The sequence below is a fragment of the Cibotium barometz genome, chromosome 36 (assembly GCF_041138505.1).
Source record: "Cibotium barometz isolate CiBa-2024 chromosome 36, ASM4113850v1, whole genome shotgun sequence".
Classification (NCBI taxonomy): domain Eukaryota; kingdom Viridiplantae; phylum Streptophyta; class Polypodiopsida; order Cyatheales; family Cibotiaceae; genus Cibotium; species Cibotium barometz.
The window spans coordinates 27,765,656-27,788,048 of NC_141081.1; the positions used below are offsets into that span (position 1 = coordinate 27,765,656).

General features: G+C 39.4%; 1 protein-coding gene across 2 annotated transcripts; it reads right to left on the reverse strand.

The window, feature by feature from the left end:
• Positions 1-15,395: 15,395 nt before the first annotated feature.
• LOC147617721 (pentatricopeptide repeat-containing protein DOT4, chloroplastic-like) lies at positions 15,396-18,969 on the reverse strand. Of its 2 annotated transcripts, none has more exons than XM_086775970.1 (3): positions 16,516-18,969; positions 16,325-16,439; positions 15,396-15,925 (listed from the first exon to the last, which is right to left on the reverse strand). In XM_086775970.1, exon 1 carries the CDS (start codon positions 18,835-18,837, stop codon positions 16,945-16,947), a length of 1,893 nt encoding a protein of 630 aa, XP_086632096.1. In that variant the 5' UTR covers positions 18,838-18,969; the 3' UTR covers positions 15,396-15,925; positions 16,325-16,439; positions 16,516-16,944. The 2 variants fall into 2 exon arrangements, with proteins under 2 accessions (XP_086632096.1, XP_086632097.1); XM_086775971.1 differs by having other exon boundaries at positions 15,396-15,900; positions 16,516-18,963.
• Between the last annotated feature and the right edge of the window lie 3,424 nt (positions 18,970-22,393).

Sequence of the window (22,393 nt, forward strand, 5' to 3'; positions counted from 1 at the left end):
GTCTATGGATGCAAGAGTTTGGGGGTGGGATGGTACTTCAAGGTAGTTGTAGAGCTATGTGTACATATCCATTTGATTTTCAAGCCCTCGGTTTTCCCCATTTTCAAGTACAAATGTGAAAAAGGTGCCATTATATACATGTAAACACGCGGTGTCGAATGGGAATGAGTATATGCTTTGATTATTGCCATTTTTAAGTATTCAAAGAACAGTCTCAATAGCAATGGAGTCAATGATAGGGCTACTATCACTCAATGAGCAGGTGTAGTCTAGGTGCCTCATTAGACTAAAGTAGCCAGGTTAAGAAAGTGATAACCCATGCTACTTCATTTAACTACTCTTACCAAAATGTACAGCCGAATTCACTTCTTGATATAGGTAGGCCCTTGACTACAAGCAACAAAACATAGGACTACAACAGAATGTTAGCAATCCATAGGAATATCTCGGACTAGGAATCTCTGCCTTTTCTTGTAGGATGGGTGGGAGATGACTTGAACTTACAAACCTTGGCAATAGCATTATACTGGGCTCGAGTGGTAATGCCATTGGCTTGTGCATGTAAAAGATCTTGAGTTAAAACCTTGGCACTGACATAGTATAATATACATGGTGATCATAGTCAATTCAATCACTTTAGGATATCTTTATTTTTTCCAATACACTCTACCTTTGTTCAAGATGTAGTGTATAAAGAGTATTCTACACACAAATAAATGAAGGGCAAGAAGCAAATATTCAAAATGAAAGTGATACGGTAGTAGAAAATTGCATGGAAATGATGTGTGTTCAAAATACACACTGATGTTTGTTCAAATATCACCTTGACACAAAGTGTACCATTTGTTCAAATGATGTTTGTTCTTGATACACAAAGTGCATCATTTGAAGCTATTTATTTTTACCAAGCACAATGTAGATTTGTAGAGTTTTAGTCTCTTGAGAATCTTCAAAGACTTTCTCAGCAAAGAAATGCAAATTTCTTCACTATTTTAATGCTACATTGTTTTCATGAAGTTGTATAAAATCATTATTATCAAATTGCAAAGTGCAAGATGTTGCATTATAAGCATTAGAAAATATTCATTAGAATCACAAAATATAAAAGTCAAAGATGTCATAAAAAATATAAATATTGTAAACACTTTACAATCAAAGATAGATTAGCAAGGATTGTTCTGGTCAAATTGAGAGGAGATGATGGAATAATGTCTTAGGATAATGGGATATGATGCCCCTAAGTGATTTGCTCTACCCTTAGTGTGATTTTGTTGCCATCGATAGAGGGGTATGGGTCTCACAATTGGTATTAGGGAAAAGCTAGGTCTAGACGTGAGCTTACGATGTTAGATATGTTTTTTTAAGTGTAATGCACAACTTGAAACCGAAACTTACAGTATTTTTAGTGGTTTCTCTTTTAGGCGGAGTCACATATAGTAAGACCTCATCTATAAGGAGTCCTTCAATTATCTTTGGAAGATAACATGATAGATTTCGCCTTTCAACACCTTCTTTCCTTAGCTCATTATGTAGATTGGGTCTCTTTGGCTAGACACGTTGAGAGCCTCTACTTTTCGAATGTTACTAATCAAAGGTATAGGTGGTACTCGAGACAGTGGCACCCTGTCGAGATGAGAGGTTGGCTGAGAACATTGTCCTTATGATGATTCTTATTGCTGATTATTTGACAATGTACTTCCCTTAGATGAGACCATGTCCCTAATAAGCTAAGTGATTAGGAATCAGTGAGGCTTGTTTGTTTGATTTATATTCATTTGTTGTACTTGATTTAATGACGTGCAGACCGGTGAGGAATCTCAGGTACCTATGATCTTGTATTTGGAGAAAACTCCTTTCAAAATAAAATCCTTAAGGATGAGAGCACGGTTGCCCTTCTTTCCAGCCCCTAGTGTAGTGCCTAGTATTAAAGCATGCATGTGGTTTTAAGTGGATAAAATGTTTACCTTTATTTTAAGTGTTTGATTGCATTAATAATCATGACTCATGTGTGAACCCCGAGACTTGTTACATTGCACAAATTTACCTTTACATTTAAGGAAAATGATCATGATCGTGGAATTTGTAAGGCTATTAGTGTGGTTAAGCCAAAGGATTAAGAGTACAGTTGCTTGCCATCTAGTCTACATAGATTTTGAAAAAAGCTTTCTCGCAAATCTGTAGCTTGTGCAAGTTATGCACAAACTTGGTTTGAGCACCATTCGACTACTTGCTTGTGAAAGAGGACTGGCTATGAGAGAAATTCAAATTTGGAGGACCTTTTTGTATTCAAGGACAACGAAGACTCCACTCCGACCAACGTAAAAAGCTAAGAATATTTTGAGCTTTGCAAGATTTGTTATTTTTGCATTGTTGCATTGGATTGAGTGTGTTTTTTGAGGGAGCTTGGTGGAGGGGCTTTTACTAGAAACTCTTCTCTTAAAAATGTGGACATTCTCTCTCCAGTCTCTCCACCACTACCTCCAGCCAGCCCACCAATATCTCCTTCAACCACTTTCTCCTCTCTAGCCCAACTTAGCTCCTCTTCTCTCTCTCTCTCTCTCTCTCTCTCTCTCTCTCTCTCTCTCTCTCTCTCTCTAGATGTTCAAGCTTTGTTCCCAATGAAAAAGACACGACCGCTCATGACCCTTCCAATATATTATGTGGTCCATTGTTATAGACTGTCCTTACTGCCCTCCAGCTAGCTCCAGCCTCATCAACCAGAAAAATCTAGTTTGGAAAAGCATTTGTGTACCATAACATTGTTAATCATGTCCCAAAATAGAACTTGTGCCACTGTGTCTTCCTCTTTCATTTTGTAAGAAGCAATCATCATAAGCTCTTGCAATCTACATACCATCATATAACAATTATAAAATAGTTGAAAACAAGTTCAAAATTTTTAGGAATTTCACAAGACCAAACTGTACCTTGGATCATATACATGTGCAACCATTGTTGTCCATCCCTGTACACACACCTGACGTGATTAAAAATAACCTAAGCCCTTCTTAAATCACCATCTCCTGTTTTGGCGTATACGGTTCACTAGGTCTAAACCCGATGCGGGCTTTGTGGTTGAGATTTTAAACATGTAACACCACTCTACACTCTACATCTTGCACTGGACCGTTGATTCTAGAAGCACATACCATTCTCTTAAAACTACAAGAGAATTGGACAACTTAACAAACTATGTAAAATTAAGTTGATAAGAACAATAAAAATAAAATAAAATCAATATGGAGTTAACATTACCTTTGATATTGAATAAAGAATGCATGTGTTCTAATAATAGTGATAACTCCATGTTACTAATATTTGGTCCATTCTTCGTATGCTTCCTAACAACTACATCCAATATAAGTTGTTTGGTGATATCTTCCTCTTATACACAAGTTCTCTAATCTTTTGCAATGATTGCCTTGATGTGCCCCATTGCACCTCATGCAAATGTTTCCCTTGATGTATCATCAATCTGGTCATATGTGGGTCATTAGAGGCATACAATAGTACAATGTAGCACCACACATGCTTTTGCATACAAGTTTGTTCTTGCAATAAAAACAAGCCAAAGAGCCATATCCATCCGATGTTAAGCCCAACGAGGGAAGCTTTTGTGTGAGCTTGCCTATTATGTTAAAAAATATAAAGTCCCAATAAATACTCTTATTAATCACAGTTTACTTGAATTGAGCTAATAAGCTTACCAAGTGCACTCAAACAAGCCTCTACTAGAACTCTTTCGGACTACTCCAAAAAACTTTATGTGACTCTCCGCTGCAAGTTTCACCCAACAATAGCCATCATATGCTTGCTACATTCGTTGCATTGGAGAGGCTGAAGGATCACGTACATGATAACTCAAAAGCCACACTACCATTGTAAATTTGAGGAATCTCTTCCACCTTCTCAATATACGTGCTTGCTAATATTATTCTACAAAGAACACCTACATGAGATTCCTCAGATAATAAGTATTTTACCGCACACTTCTGATAGGGTGTGCCTATAAGAGAATCTTCTATTGTAAGATCAATAATGACTTGCTTTGGTGTGCTTGCTGTAGTGTTGCTTGACTCTCATATTATTAGAACAACAAGGTATAAGGTTGTTATATCTTTATCAAAGATATAACATGATTCCTCTCCAGTGGGTCTAGCTGATTGAACAGTAAAAACTTTCAATCCAGAATGAGTACATAACATTCCAATATAATCATCAGGTTTAGTAATACAAAACATCCCTACACAGTCCTAACAATTGGATCACTCTCTAAACCTCCTACAAAAATGTGAAAAGTTGTGTTCTTCATGTCAATAAACAATAACACAGACTAAAAGAAGATAGAAGAGAAAGAGATCTCTATTTGCAAAGTACTATATCACACAAAAACAACTCACAAACGCACAACAAACTAATGAAAACGAATTTAAATTTTAAACACTAAATCTACACATAAAATAAAATTTTAAAAAATTATTTATTTTTAAAAATATATTACTTATTACAATCATAAAAACATTCTTCAATCATTATCAATAGTGTCATTAATATATAAAATCTAAATTTTATTTTTAATAAAAATATTTAATAATAAATGCTTACATAACTAACTTCCATAAATAATTATTTGTTTAGCTATCTTGAATTTTCATGACTACATGTAGTTTGTACATAGCGACCACACTATTGTAATTAAATTCATAATTCTTGGACATAGATAGCCCATTATTCTACTTATTACTTGAAATTTTTAGTGATGGCATCTCTTTTACGGTCACTCTTGATGGATGTTATGCGAGGCCTAGCATAAGAGTTTGATTTTTCTTGTTAGACCTTGAATTTACATACAACTATCCTCTAAATGCATTAACTTAGTGTAAAAATCACACTTACTAATTAGGAAGTCATGTAATAAGTGTCCACTCTTTACTATTACATGGTTCTACTTGACCCACAATCGTGTAGATTATCTTCACTCTTTAAGTAGGCCAATTCAGATGATTAGAGTTTTGATAGTCTTGATCAACTAGTGTACATATTTCTTTAGTACATCTTTCATTGATGATACATCATTGTTAAATTAAGCATCTTGGTTCATGTAAGGCTATGCTAATTTATACCCACCATTATGGTTGGGTTTATGGCATTGGTGCCATTGTGGGTTGGCTTTCTAGCTGTATACAACATGATTGTTGAGAAATTAAGACGTAAACAAAGGGGTGAATCGAGTCTCCCTTAGTGAGAGGGGTCAACCCCCCTCACTAAGGGCGACCCGGCCCCTCTCACTAAGGGCAACCCCCCTTAGTGAAGGGACCGCCTGCAAGCCTAAACCTCTCTCTCTCTCTCTCTCTCTCTCTCTCTCTCTCTCTCTCGCCCGCCTCGCAACCCTAAATCCTCTCCCTTGCTCTCTTGCCTCTCTCTCTCTCTCTCTCTCTCTCTCTCTCTCTCTCTCTCTCTCTCTCTCTCTCTCTCTTTGTATGCCTCCCCTCTCTCTCTCTCTCTCCTTCACCTCTCTCTCTCTCTCTCTCTCTCTCTCTCTCTCAAATATGCCTCTCTCTCTCTCTCTCTCTCTCTCTCTCTCTCTCTCTCTCTCGTCGGCTCCCCTCTTCCCCCCTTTTCTCTCCCACCTCTCTCTCTCTCTCTCTCTCTCTCTCTCTCTCTCTCTCTCTCTCTCTCTCTATGCCTCCCCTCTCTCAAACGCCTCATCTCCTCTTCCTCTTTCTCTCTTTCTCTCTTCTTTTTTTCTTGTTTTTTTTTAAAAATTATTCTCTTTCTTTCCTTTTCCTCTCTTCTCTTTTCTATTTCTTATATCTTTCTCTCTCCTTTTTCATAAAAAATCCTAAAGTTTATTTTGCTTGTCTATTTTTATCTATTTACCTTAAAATTTTGTTTTGTTTCTCTATTTATATCTCTTTCTTTTTTCTTTTTTCTTATCTTCTCTTTCTTTTTTTGATCTCTCTATTATTTTTTACTTTGTTTTCTTGTTCTCTTTCTTTTCTCTTCCAATCTCCTTCCTTTTTATTTTATTTAGCAATCTCTTACTTTTCTCTCTCTTCTCTTGCTTGTCTATTAACTTTTCTCTCTTGTTTCTCTTCTCTTTGTCTTTTTTCTTTTCTACATGGCACCTCCTCAACTCAAAAAAGGGACACGAGGGTTCTTAAAACGGTCAATGATATGAAAGTAGCTATTCGCACCATGTTGCATGTAAACGCCATTGGCAACACCGTCCATGGAATTCCTTTACTGCCTAGGTATGTTGGTGTGTTGATTGAAGAAATCGAAGGAGAGAAGTACCCCTTGAAGATGGTGATATCTTTACATTAAATCAAAGCAAAGGTTACAACATTGTATGGCCAGGAAGAGATTGCATAAGTATTTTTATATGTATTGTTACCTTTGCAATTATGTTTTTTTTTAAATTTTACTGAGATTAATTTTTCTTGTGTATGTCATATTTAAATTGATCCAAATTCAATGAAAACCCAACATATAATTAAATCTCCAAAGCGTGCACAACGCTTAAAGAGCACTGCTACCAGATATGCAAGCCAAGAAATAACAAGCACGAAGAAGAGGAAAACAATGCAAGAAGAAGATGATGACGATTGGGTACCTCCACAAAGAAATCCAAGTCGATCTTCTAAGTCTACAAAAAAGGTGCTTCTTCAAAATCCATGAAAGAAACAAGGGAAGTAGAAGAGGTGGAAGAGGGAACTGAAAAAGAAGACGAGAATGAAGACCACTACATGGTCACACATGCAACTCCTTTATGACTCCTACAAGACAGTCTAAACAGAGTAAAAGTAATTGTTATCCACTTTTTAAGTAATCTTGCATAAGGTGTTTTTATGAGTGGCAAGTACAACCTCTGTGTATACATTGTAGGTGAATAAATCCACTCCTTTGCCACCTATTTTCTTGTGCAGACTTGTACCTAACCCCTCTATACGAAGAGTGCAGTTTAGGTACAAGAAGGTGGTGCCAAGAAAATTCTACACAAATGGCTATGTTGCCGATAGATGTAGGTTTATTTGCTCTATCTCCTCATCCCATAATCATGTTAGAGATGTATCGCATGATGATGCTAGTACATGGGATGACATATGGTGAATGAAAAACGAGGAGTTCAAGAGTGTGATCAAAGACATGGAGTGGGCATTTATGTCCAACAAGATGTTTTATGTGTGGGATGACAATCATCGTGTTGTGACATGGATGGAGATTAGTAAATGTGAGTCATCTTAAATTGCTAACTTTTTGAATGTGGTGTTAAGTTTTTTAAAATAGCAATGGAGTAATTAGGTTCGCACTAATTGTAGCATTCAAGAATGTTGAATCAAGACATCTATGTGTTGACACTATCTTTATTGAATTCAATGAGGATAGCAAGGGAGAGGTCCTCATAGTCATAGCTCGCTTAAACACATAAGGGAACATACATATTACAAGAATATATATCTTAAATCTCTTTGACTTAGGATGATCTAAGTGTAGTATGTTTTATCTTTCTTCATAACTTATAATTTGTTTGCCATAGGATGAATGAAGTGGTCTATGTTTCGTCGTCTTTTGTGGATAAAGTGTACCTCATTAGAGTGCTCGGATTAGCAAATAAAAAATAATTATGAAGCATATAAGATCAATGAAAAAAGGCATGGATAGAGAAGCATGCCTCGATGTAGAAAAAAAGGCTCGTCCACTGTGAGCTTTCAGAACTATTCCAAATAGTATTCCAGGTATACAACCTTCTATCTTCTAACATTTGCAATATATGATTAACATTTATATATTATCAAACTAATGTAGTAACCTGTGAATAATAGGATGAGTACCTCGTATAGCCACCTGAGAGATTAACCCCCTAGTAGATACATTGCTTGCAAATGAGTTCGAAGACAAATGAAGAACTGCATTTTATAAAGATGAGAGAAAGTGGAGGCATGCTACTAGACTGCTGGTCGTGATTGCAAACCCTACACAAGGAGAAGGCTTCTTTGGAGTAAGAAAGCATACACTCTTTCCACTTTATCTTTTTGGTAAGCAACGATATAATGTTATGGTTTGATTTTGGTGTTGTGTGCTACAGTCGACTAGTGTAAGTAAATTGGGATGAGAAACCAGATTGTTTGACGAAGGATATGTTATATAGCTTAGCATATAGCTCATTGCCAAATGACTAGAATGCAATGATTTAGATGTTTTGATTGATGGAAATTCGCAAAGGCTTGAGGACTTACAAATCCCAAAGAGTAAGTAATAATTATTTTTCCTATTTTCTTGATATATACAAAGCATTATATTTTGTATTAATAACAGTTTCAATGGAAACACAACAAATGCAAGTTTATTCAAAGATTGGCTATGAAGAGAAGTCATATGGTACGAGATTAGAGCACAAGGTGTGGTAGTCCTTGCAAAAATAACAAATAAGTACAAATATATTTTTCAGATATATTTCAAGAGGACCTTGTTGATCTCAAGAGATTATATTTTGGGAAGCTGTTTGAGGAAACGATGGGGTCTCTGAAGAAACAAGGCATGGTAGTTGCAAATCCTACTGTCATAAAAGCTACTAAACATACTATGTTTAGGTGTGTAATATTCTAGAAAGACTACTTACTATTTTATTGTGCTCTAATATTCATAATTTGAACGAAAACAATTATATGTAGATGGATTTGTAAGTTTCATGCTGAGAAGTATATTGGATCTGTGCTTGCCGTTATAAATGAGTGGTGCGATCCACGACATGAGAGCACAATGTATACACAGCAGTAACTTCAAGAACTTTGGGATGCAGGGATATATAAGAGATACCCATTATTCCTTGACTTTACAAATGGAAAATTTTCCAAGAGTGAGAAGGAGATGTACACTCGGACTTGTAAATCAAAACAATCCAAGATGATATGTACTATATAATTAAATATTTTACATCATTTTTAATACTGTATCTTATATCTTTTCGAATAGTGATTTATATTATGAAGACTCGAATTCTACGTGACTAATCACATCTTCACAAGACAAGGTCAAAGGGCTTATGGAAGGTCAAGGGGACTGATGAAGATAAAGAGAATGATGATGAAGGGACAAAAATGCCAAAGAAGGATGACACAAATAGGAAGAGAAATAAGAAGAGGCACGAGGAGAAGAAGATGACTCTGATGTCTATGCATCATAGTATGATGAAAGTGGTTCCGAGGATAACACTCGAAGGATCGAGGCAACCCCAAAAGTTCACGAAGTGGATCATGCACAGCAACACAGGCAAGGCACTCTTTTACTTGTGATTGGTTAGTTTTATTATTAAATAGTTTGGATACTAACGTACATGATTTAGTCATGGATCCATAGATACTTGGAAAGAGGTGAGGGGTTTGATTATTACATAGTTGAAATACTAACATAGATGAATACGTTATGAATCTAGATAAGCTTGGCAAGAGGTGAAGCGCCAAATGCACCATTACGACATAATAATCCACCTAACCTAGGTGTTTTGACACCAATCCAAATGAATTTGCTAGGTATGCTTTTACTAAATACTAATAATAATGTAATGTATATGTGTAGTGCATGAACTTACAAAATGTATGCTTTGTAGGAGTGTCTCATCATATGCCCTCTACAATAGTCCTCGGTGTTCCGAGCCTGTTTTGCAACATCAAAGTGCTAGTTTCTCTACTGTTATAAAATCCTCGACGCGACATGTGTACTAATCAATTGTGAATACATATGTAAGGACTGTAAATGTGTGTCTTTTATATTATGTAATGACAATTACTATGTAACTCTTCTCAACATGGTGTAGCAGGACATGATTTTCCAAAGGTGAGAGCATTTGTTGGGAGATACTTTCAAGATAGGCCGTGCAATTTGAAACCAAGAGTTTCCAAAGAAGCTAGTATATCTTTTTGATAGGTTACAAATCGTGTGAAAGAGGCAAACCAGACCTTTAATATTAAAGGTGTCAATACAAGCACATTGGCTCTCTTATTGTTATTGGTACTATGTTTCAACTGAACCATGATAGCATGGGCCGAGCAATGTGGCTATGTATTGAACACCCTCTTGAATGTGCAGTGTACAACACAGATTGGAAAGGCGTTTGGACAAGAGGTAAGCAACACTAACCATAGAGGTGCTTATGATTCTTATAGAAGGTTGCCATTGAACATCACTTTCTATTACAATAAATCATCTCATACTCTTGTGTAAATATATACCCTCGTCGCTCTACCTTCATAAGCATAGTTAGAATAAACCATGCACAACCTTTCTCACCTCATTATATTATTGATCCTTGCACCACGATGCACTGGGGAAGACATCCATATGGGACAGCATGGCGAGGTATGATATAAACATATAAGTTCTCCAAATTATGTGTTGCATATTATATAAAATTTAGAGAAATGTTTCCTTTGCAGGTGGATGTTGATGTGGATATGACTTTTGGGATGGCATGTTGAAGCATCATCCAAAGGAAGAACAAATGATAGTAGATCTTTATGCAGGATGTGGAGATTGTGCTGTAGTAGCACACAAATTGGGCATAAATATTGTTTATATTGATCCCGAACTGTCTTGAGTACGGTGTCATTGTAGTGCAATAAACATATTTGTTTACGAATATTCAAGTGATTCGGCTTAACAATTGTTTATGATTATGTCATGACTTTACATATGAAAAGGGAGACAAAGGACGAGAGAAATGCATGTTGAGGTTTTTCAATAAGATATGATTGACAATTTCAAAAATGTTTATGCTCAACAATGTTTCTGTATTGTGTGGATAAATAAGGTAGTGTTAAGTTTGTAGACTCGAAGGATCTGGACGTAAAAAATGAGTTAAGTATATTGTGTTGAGAAATGAATGATAAGAAGGATTAGAAAAAATGAGTTGGGAAGGGAGAGACAATGAGGCTATAATGAAATAGACGAGGAAAGAGGATTAAGGGTCATAGAGACAAGGAGGAGGGAGGAAACAGAGAGTGAGCAATGAGAAGATAAAGAGAGAGAGGGGGATGATAGAAAGAGTGAGCAAAGATAAGGAGAGAGAGGGGGATGATAGAAAGAGTCAGCAAAGATAAGGAGAGAGAGAGAGAGAGAGAGAGAGAGAGAGAGAGCAAAGATAGAGAGAGAGAGAGAGAGAGAGAGAGAGAGGGTAGATAGAGAGAGTGAGCAAGGAGAAAGATATATATGTGTGTGTGTGTGTGTGTGTATGTATATGTATGTGTATATGTATATGTACACACACACACACACATATAAATATATATGTAGAGAGAGAGAGAGAGAGAGAGAGAGAGAGAGTAAGATGAGAGAGGAGAGACAAGGGAGAGAGAGAAGCAACAGAGAAATGTGAGATGGTTGGAGAGAGAGGAGAGACAAGGGAGAGAGAGGGAGAGAGAAGCAACGACGAAATGTGAGATGGTTGGAGAGAGAGAGAAGAGGAAGAGAAGATGGTAATAGATAGAGAGAGAAAGAGAGGAGCAAGGTTGGTGGTGGAAGTTGGGCTGGTGTGGGGTGGAGATGGTGATGGGAATAGTTAGAGAGAGTGTTCGAGAGAGAGAGGGTAGCCAAGAAAATCTCCCTCCAAAGCTTCGTCCACCGAGCTCCATCGGTGACCATCCCCCATTGGGGTTTGTGGATAACTTACTCTTTTATCTTTGTAATATTTGCTATGTTTGCAAGATTGTTACAAACATAACAAATATTACAAAGATTTTAGAGAGAGAGGGTAATCAAGAAAAGATCCCTCCAAAGCTCCCTTCACCGAGCTCCCTCGGTGACCATCACCCATTGGGTTTTGTGGATAACTTACTCTTGTATCTTTGTAATATTTGTTATGTTTGTGGATATCTTACTCTCCTATCTTTGTAATATTTGTTATGTTTGCAAGATTGTTGCATTGGTTTTGTGGATACCTTACTCTTCTATCTTTGCAAGGAGAAAGTGTTATGTTTTCTTGAATGTGTTTCAAGAAAGCATTAATGATTTAAAAGCCTCGTATGATGGCTTCTATATAGTTTTCTCATGATGGATATATTACATTGGATCATCCAAGGGAAATATATATATATATATACATGGTATCCATGATCTTATCTATGGCAAGGTGGCCCTGTGGCTTATCGGGTATATTGTTGGAGATCTAGAACATGGTAGGATAATGGATAGAAACCTTGGGCATGTGTATGGAGCATATGGGTGGGACTCATGTCTCTAGACTCTAGGCAGGAGATCTAGAACATGGTTGGATTATTGATACAAATCATGGGCATGCGTATGGAGGATATAGGTGGAACTCACGTGTGAGTCAAAAGGAATGAAAAGTTATCTTGAGCATGCATATGGAGCATGTAGGTGGGACGCATATGTGCAACCAAAGACATGGCTGGATCTCGAGAAGAGCCCGGTGGAGATCCTTGGGTGAGGCTTGTGGATCTTTTTGTGGTACTTCGGTGAGGATTCCCAAAGGAGTTGATATTTATGTACTTCGGTGAGGAGTGGATTTTTTTGTACTTTGATGAGGATTTCGAAGGAGTCGATATTAAATGTAGGAGAAGCGTCGGATGTGGAAACGATCATTATATGATACTTTTTTTTACCACACACATGTACACATGGTGTTTGTGAGGATTCTAGGCCATGTGCACAATTATTAGAGACACATTTGCATTTATATTTTTTCTCATTGGTTGGAAATTGGCTCTTGTGCCGTAACTAATTTATGGTTTATTGATATAAATGAGTAAATAGCAAAGAACGAAGATTTCTATGGATTTTCTTTATGCATGTATGGATTCTTGTTTCTTATGAATCTCCTTCTGGAGAGAGATTCTCCATTGGCTAGTTTCAACATGACCATTATGTTGTTTATTATGGATTGACATTATGGAATTCTAGATTTATTTTGAAGGGGGGATGGCTCTATTTTTTGGAGATACGATTTTGTTTTGGTCACTCACAATGTGATCAATCCTCTATCCAATGTTTTGTGGAAGTTGAGGACTTTTGCACTCTGTAAGACTTGATAGTCTTGGATTTCTCCATTGTACAAAAGTTGGACTATATGACTCCTCTTACAACTGAGAATAATTGTTTCAAAGAGAGAGGTGGTGATGTCACCATTTCCAAAATTTACCAAATACAAGCATTTATTAGCATTTTACACTTATAAAAAATTAAGGGCTTTTTAAAAGTGTGGGCGTCCAAGAAGTGATGGACCCAATCCATGTAATACTAGGGGAAACATTATTATTGAAGCCTTGATGCACACAAAGTGTGAAAGCAAATTATTAAAATATTACAAGTAGCATTTAAAGTAAAAATAAGTGGATAAGGCCATTTTTCACACACACACACACACACACACACACAAGGAAGTAAACCCTCTCTCTCTCTCTCTCTCTCTCTCTCTCTCTCTCTCTCACATAGTACGACCATGAGTAACATGAGCATCAACACTGTATAGACTGCCACATCATCATTCCACGGATGTGTTCAGAATGTATGGACATGTTGTATGGATTGTGAAAAAAACCCTCAAATTGCTTTCTAGAGGCTATATCCCCCAAAAATCAACAAAAGAGGTTGCAAATCAGTTTTATGGCTAAAACCATTTATCCATCCTATCCATGCAAATAAAAATAATCTCAACCCCGCCAACTTCACATTTTCTCTCTCTAGAAAAAAGTAAAGGAAATAGCCAAACGCTAGGAGAGAAGCCAATCGATTAGAGATAACTAAATTAGACTAAATTAGGAGTGGAGCTATTCTATCATAAAAATAGAGAGAGCTAAAGGAGAAATAGGATTAAGGTCTAGCAAGACTTTGGTGAGACTCAATATGGTTCTCAAGTTTCAAGGAACATAGGCGAATAAGTTCTTAGACAAGTGAAGACTTAAATAGAAATTAGAGCAAGTTATTTAAAGACAAAGAGACCATCCGAAAGTTCATATAAAAAAACAAGACTATTAGTCTAATATGCATAGAGGTGCACCAAATTAAGGCCATCAGACTCTTAGAGACCGTAAACATTAAGATGATGTAATTCAAATAAGAGAAATGGTGTAGTTGGCCTTAGAAAGCCCATTGTATTTGAAAGACTACCTTAAAGCTGTGATGAATGAGCATTTGACTAAGGAGTCATAATGTCCTAAGGAAATTTGGGTATGACCCCTAGAAGTTAGAAAAAACCATAATACCTTGCAAGGATATGTATGTGATTGGAGAAAACTCAACTTACTCTAAGTATCGTTTGGAGAGCTGTGATGTCTCATCGAGCTTGTGATGGTTTACCCTGTTTACCCTGCTTCAGATGTGAGTATGATGCATGTTGCTCGAATCCATATCTTGAAATTATTGTTCAACTTGAAATTATTGTTTGGACACTATATTCATGTGATGCATATGTGTGGTTTGTTTGTAAAAGCATGCTTGGCAATACGTGCTATCTTGCTAAGAATCACAATCATTGTGCAAAGGAGATATGTGTTGATGACATGACACTAATTTGTTATCTTGTGTTATGTGATTCAACATACAAATTCATGTATGTTCTGTGAAAAGATTTATGTGATGATATGTTTTTATAAAAGGAATGTTTTCAGAGGAGAGTGTATGTGAACTCCAATAAGTGGTGTGCGTGAGTTAACATACAATTTCAACTATGGGTGTGTGAGTTCACACCGGCTTAATAGGTCTGGTGGTCAGGTGGAAGGCTAAACCGCTGGGATTAGACAGGGCTAGGCCAAGCCTATGAAACTGAGTAGAAAAAGGATCAAATACTCGACAATGGGTGGTAAGGTGGACTCAAGATTGCACGTACTTTCCAAAATGAGACCAAATTGTAATTTAGAACGAGAAACTTGGGATAAGTAGTCTAAGATCGATAGTCAAGAAAAAGGTAATAGAAGTTGCCTTAATAATTAAGGAGCTAGAACATCTTGTTGAGCTTATGAAGTGAAAGCACTTGGAGGAATAGTTGACATTTTCTTACGTAGGATTGTTCAAATCATATTGAAGAGAGCAGCTAATGGAATAGCCAAGCGTCAAAATATTGTGATATGAGGCTGTAAGTGATTTGCTCTACCCTTCATGTGATTTTCTCTGCCAGATTATTAAGTACATAGAGGGGTAGGGGTCTCACAATCAAGATTTAGGATAACCAACATTAAGGGGATGAGCTAATCCATGGTTAGGGTTAGGGCCTAGCCGAGCGTGGCTCATTGCATTTCAGTTCTCTCATTGTATCTGATCCTTACGTTAGAATGTAACTCCTCTAGGATATTGTGATATGAGGCCCCAAGTGAGTTGCTCTACCCTTAGTGTGATTTTCGCTACCAAATTATTGAGTAGATAGGGAATTCAGCACACATTCCTAGACGACCTAAACCATATCATTCAAATGATAGGCAAAAAATACTAATTACAAAATTTAGTCTCTCTCCATGGATAGGAATCAGCCTACCATGGCATTACACAACAAATGTCACATCTAAAAATCACCACCTATGGCAATGACCATACACGAGCAACAATCTAGCCATTGTTTCATCGAAATTGTAGATATCGTCCTTGTACTTAAACTCCCCCAGCCCCCCGCCCCCCCACGCGCGGTTCTGTTCAAGACATGTTGAATACTGTTAAGAACCCAAATTGCAAGCAACTGAATATGTCGTTAGCAGCTCTGGCATTTGGAGGGGGGCCCTAAACCGCCCTGGGGCTTACCTCTTGAGCTCTAGGAAACCCCCCACCGCCTATGCTCCTGGAACTACAGTGACTATCTTATTGCTTACTTGGAATCATAGTGAACCAGCTCAAATGACTGTGTTGGCCTTGGTAGCCTAAGCCTTCTCCCACAGCCATTGAAAGTGGGTAGCTCACCTGGCAAGAAAATGTTTAATATCACCTGATTGCAAAATGAAAATGGTATTTTAATGGGTCTACTAACAGTGTTTACAGTTACACAGGATGTATTTTTCATTAGCCAAATGTACTAAACTTATAGAACAAGTGTGTGTTATTACCTGAGATGATATTTCCATTCACAAAAACTCGTAAATTAGGCCTATTTTTATTACCGTTTGCACACATGTGATATGGTGAAAGACCTTGCAGTGAAGTGAAATTGCAGAGGCTGTCAATGCGCAATTATTTATTTAAGTAATTAGTTTTCTAGAAAATTTTCTTAGGAAATAAATAAATACATATATATAAATATATGTGTCTGTGTGTGTATAAATATGTGTGTATATATATTATTTTTGAAGTTCAATCCACAACAGATGGACAGAAGCAAAATACTTACTTGCCCTCAATCTTCCACACCTTGGACTCTTCCATGGGAAGAGCATATAGGAAGGTATTGGAGAGTAATTCAGCCCTTTTGCCAAGGCTATGTTCAGAAACATCAAGCATCACATCTGCAGAAACCAAAACACGGAATTATCTAAATCCGTAACATTGCTGAAAAAAGTGCAAGGCTCATTATGGGATTACCTTATAGCTGCATGTGGCGGAAAACAGCCATCACACCCCTAATAAATAAAAAGCCAGCTTGGTAGCAGATAAGCAGTGGATGGCCTTCTTTTATAGGAATCTGATTGACGGACTCAGCTGGAGACCCCTTCACCTGTGTGGCCAGCCATCCGTATAGATGCTGATGAGTCAAGATGCTCAGCAATGATGTAGCCATGGTATCTAGGAGCTTAACCAGAGAGGTGGTCTCATAGGACAGCGTGATGCACTAAGCATCATCAGCACCAAAGCACTCCCAAGACAAGTGTTTGCACCCCCTGTGGCGAAAGTGGTGGCACAAGAAGCTTGTGAATGTCACCATCCATCCTTGAATGCTATTTGATCTATATTTGATAGATTTATGTATGGAGCAATGGTTTCTGGATCCTGAGCACTGGTAGCATATCCACGTCACTCATCAACCCAGTTTCTGCAGGCACAAAGCAAGCTTGTCCATGATATAATAGTAGGCTTACATGGCATCTTGTTGATCAAGTATGCTGCATGCTCCAATAAACCAGCCCGGCACAATAGGTCAATCATGCAGTCATAATGCTCCGCAGTTGGTGTCACCGAATGTTCTTGCTGCATGGAGACAAAGTAGTGATGGCCTTCATCCAAAAGACCACCATGGCTACATGCTGCAAGGATGCTGACGAAAGTGATGTCATCTGCGATAACACCTTGATGAATCATCTTTCCAAACAGTTGAACTGCCTGTTTCCCATTGCCGTGTTGCGCATAAGCTGCAATCAATGCATTCCATGAGCTCGTCTTGTAGCCATGTAGTTTGTCAAACACCTTTTGTGCATCCTTGACACTACCACACTTTCCATACATGCTGATAAGGGTATTTACAACAACATCATCCATTTCAAATCCACTGTGCATGACATAGCTGTGCATTATCTTGCCTTTTGCTAGGGTGACCTGGCTAGCACATGCAGAAAAGACTTCTATGAAAGTGAGTTTGTTGGGAATCAATCCTTCACCTTGCATCTGATTGAAGAGTTGAAGGGCTTCCCTCCCATGGCCATACTGAGCATATGCTGCAATCATTGCATTCCATGATACCTCGTTCCGGTTCGGCATCTTATCAAATAAAACTCGTGCATCATGAAGGTTTCCACATTTCCCATACGCATTAACAAGGGAAGTTACCAAAACAACATCAAATGCAAGATTACTGTGAAGTATCATGAGATATAGCCTCTTCCCTTGAGCTAAATCTGTTTGGTCAGCACATGCATCTAGAAGGCTAATGAAGGTAACATTGTCTGGCATCACCCCTTCTAGTTGCATCTGATTAAAGATGTGAAAGGCTTCATCAGGATGCCCTTGCTGGGCATACAGTGTGATCATAGCATTCCATGAGACTACCTTCCTCCCATCCATTCTGTTGAACATCGTCCTTGCATCATTCAAGTAACCACACTTACCATACATGTAGACCAGAGCTGTTACCATGACATTATCAGATATAAAATCACCACAAACGGATTGAGCATGCACCTTCTTGCACTCACCTACACATGCCTGCTGACTAGCGTATGCAGTGAAAACATTGAGAAAAGTGATCTTGTCAGGTGGCACTCCTTCCTGCTGCATTTGATTGAAGAGGTATGAGGCCCTTGAGCCCTGCCCATTTTGAGCAAATGCTGAGAGCATTGCATTCCATGACACAACATTGCGCAGCACAATGTTGTTGAACACTGCCTGTGCATTGTCAAGGCTTCGGTGTCGACCAAACATGGTGACAAGGGCAGTACCCACGATCGTATCAGACTCAAAGCCCCTCACTCTGATGCTGGCGTACACCAACATGCCCTTGTCTAAGGTTGTGCAAGCTGAAAGCACATGGATGTATGTGACTTTATCAGCGGCAATGCCATCGCGCTGCATGTGTTCGAAATGTTGGAGCGCTGCAAGGCATTGACCGTGTTGTGCACATGCTCCGATGATGAGGTTCCATGAGAGGACATCCCTTTCATGCATTTTGCCAAACCAATGTATGGCATCCTTAAAAGCACCACATTTCAAGTATAATTGGAGAATGAGGGTACCTGCTAATGATGTGTTGTCATGCCCGGATCTGATGATATGATCATGGACAAACTGGCCAGAAACCAGAGATTTGGTACTCGTGCAGCAACGCAAGAGCGAAAAACAAGCTGCAAGGTCAGGCTCAGCAAAGGATGATTGTGGGTGTTTGCTTATGAGAACTTGAACACTCCTGGCAGAACTATGCGACAAGCATTTCACGTGAGCTTGAGTTTCTGCTAATAAGCTGTTTCTGCCTCGCATCACATGCGCAGGTTGAAGCACCTGCGGAGCGCCCGGTCAAGCAGACGCAGGCATGCAGAAGGGGCCGTCCGGCACAGCCTTGCCAGGAGTTGCAAGAGCTCTCAGACATGCCGCCCGTCGTGTGAATACGCCGTCTCTTAATTAATTTAAGAAGGGGGGGAAAAATCGTCGCTTTTATTTAAAAAATGGCAAGAAACATCGGTTTTATATACACTACTCACACACCCAACCCCGGTTACATGGGGCACTCTTTAAAAAAGGGTGGCAACACTCAAAAAGCGAGTTAGAGGCTTTTGTGGCACTCAAAAACAACACCAGAGCACAATTTCTACACCACATGCTGTAATGCATTTTTTATTTTTCTCATTTCTGGTTTGCCCAATTGTTTTTTTAAATTACTGCTCATTTCAATCAATATTGTACAATGCATGCTACATTGACGTGGTAATTATTGATTAAAAGTCCATATTAATCAATATGTATGAGTTAATGTGGATTAAAATGGTTATAAAGCTTATACTTGGCAATGTGAATGCATCATGCCGCCAGGAAGGTTTCTTTGCAAAACTATTGAACATTTGATCAATGTGATCATATTTGTTACCAACCAAGAGAAATCGAGTTTTGACCTTTGCAAACACACCTTTATCCACCAACATAATCATATATGTAAGGACTAGGTTTGATTCTTATTCTCTCTTGTTGTGTTGTGAAATTACAAATATAAATCCAAAGTTCCCTCCCATGATGTAATGACTTGATGTATGATAATGACTGACAAGTTTGGATCATTATGTATGTTTGGACACATGTCCCAATAAATATATCCATCCACGATAAATGTGGACACTATCTAAAATGGAATAAATGGCATGCATCATCGTATGCTCTTTGGCATTACACGTCACGTCTTTATGGATGGTGAAAATCACAAACCATGTGTAGTTGCCTATCAAATGCAGCATGCCTCCACATTGAATACTAAAGTAGGTTTCCATTCTAGATGTTGTCGCCATTGCAGTAGGTCCAAGATGACTATGGCTTACTGTATTATGTGCAAAGCATTCCCCCTACTACAATGTTGCCAATGTTGTAGTAGGTTCAAGGTGAGTATAATTTACTGTATGGCAAAGCATACCCCCCTCTACTTTGTGCTTCAAACGAGCCAATTTGCTATAATCCAAACTTAAACCATGCTTACATGATATGCAACACACCATTAAAAAATACTCAATAATCCCTTGAAGTGTTGGAATGTGAAATATGCATGCTCTTGACTATTAAGACTGTTAATCCTAGCATACTACCTTGCATACAAGTGAGAGGGAGAGAAGACGAGAAACAACATGCAAGGGTCAAGTTCGGAGATGTGTACTTACCCAACCCTAATGAGGGTTAACTCCTCGATGTGAAGCCGAAAGGGGCTCAATCCAACATGCAAGGGTCGAGTTCGGAGATGTGTACTTACCCAACCCTAATGAGGGTTATCTCCTCGATGTGAAGCCGAAAGGGGCTCAATCCACCTCTACTTGTGTCACCCAAGTAGAGATTCAAGAGCTAGGTAGAGAGCAAGAAGGAGGGAGCTATGGAAAGCTCAACCTTCACTCCATGCCACATGCATGCAAGAGGGACTTTGGTAGAGAGCAAAGAGAGGGGAGAGGAGAGGAGAAGCTAGATCATCACCATCCCTACAAGCACACACAACCACAAACAAGCATGCAAGCAACAACAAAGCAAGCATGCATCCACAAGCTCATGAGAGAGAGAGAGAGAGAGAGAGATGTAAAAATCAAACGAGACTAATGGGATTGTCCCTTTTCATATTTCATAAAATGTCTTATATACAAGAGCTCTTAGTTTACAATGGCCGGCTGGCCATTTACAATTGGGGACCCAAAACTAGTCTTCCTAGCTCTATGTACAACTGTTTCCTATGACCAGCATTACACAAGCCGTAAGCTCGGTCATCCCATGTCTCTTTTATTATTAAGCGCTTAGTGCGGTTACAAAAAGATAAGTTACAATGAGCGTAGCCACGCTTGGAAATAATGTTAACTAGAGTGGTAACATGCCTTCATGGTAGTGATCCCAGTCAGGGAATGCCTCCAGCAGTGTGATGATCAAGTTGAAGAATCTGATCGTTGCTATTCACGGCTGGGTCGGGGACCTGATCATATATGTGGATGAACTCATGGAAGCGCTTGATCATGGTCTCTTCATTGTAGGGTTGTTGGGGCGTCGGAGGAGCGAACCATGGAAAGTTGAATTTCAGCTTAGGGTTCTTTTGCTACTCCTCGTGGAAGAGGTTCCATGCCCACTATCTTCTAATCGGCAGGCACTCTTGGTTGATGCGGAGGGGTTGGGATGCCTTGCAGTAGGTCTCCCAAATGAATGGCTTCAGTAGAATGGGACGCCTCTAGGCATGCTGCTCGCCCATGAGATCGAAAGTTATGGAGCGAGCAGTAGCAGGTGGCCAATGGTATCCTCCTCACTGTCAAGGGGGGTGTTCTCGCCGCCATGTGCGATGCTTGGCCTCAATGTACGGATGTAGGACATGGATGTCCATGCGATCCATGATGCGGGTGATCGACGCCACCTAGAGCTGTCGATCGAGCAGGATTTGGATGGCCTGCTCGAACTCTGTTCTGTCGAATGGATCCCACCAGTTGAGTGGATTGAGCATAGGGTCTACTTTCTCACGCTCGAGTGGTGGTGGCGGCAGAATCTCGCCATCTTCCAAGGGTGGGGAGGAGGGGTGATTAGTCGGTGATGAGGGTGGAGGGGTAGGCATTGAAGAGGCTCCCATGGTGGCGAGGCTCACATGAAGTATGGGGGGAGGCTTTGCTAATGTTGAAGGTATATCTGTGAGGGTTGAGTGCATGCCTAAATGCAAAGATATGGATGGAGGTGAGGGTGGGGTTGGTGAGGGAGGTGGGGTGGGGTGGGGTGGGAAAACATAGTGGTGGATATGATTGGGAGGGGAAGAGGGGTAGGGTAGAGGTGCCGGATGTGGGTGGGGGTGGTTGGGTGCTAGTACGCCTTTTTCAAATCGCATGGCCCCGAAGACTCCGAAGATGAAGCTCACAGTAGCGACCACGACGGCCATGACAGAGGAGACGACAACCAAGGTGCACAACCACCTCCACCCCCACCACCCTCATCTCCGCCATATCAACTGCTTCCTTCTCCTTTGTGGCAAGGCCTTGACTGGGTGGTGGGGGAACTGGCTCCTTGCCCTTGGGTTCTGGTTGATGGCGCTTTACGGGTGGTGGTTGTGGAGAGGATGGGGGTGGCTGCAGAGAAATGGGCACTACATCTGTCCCACTAAGTTGGACCGCCCTGGAGCAAACTGCATGTAGTGACTTGTGTAGATATTCTACCCAATTCACGGGCTACCCTTGGTGTACCATGGCCAATGTAGACACGCCGGCTGAACCTGTCTATCCATCTTGTGGTCAAAAGAAACTGCAGTGCCCTCGCTAGCTCCTCCTGTGTGATGTTGGTTCATTCGACTCTGTCCTTGTTTGTTGGGCCTCTGTAAGTGCCTTTGGTCAAT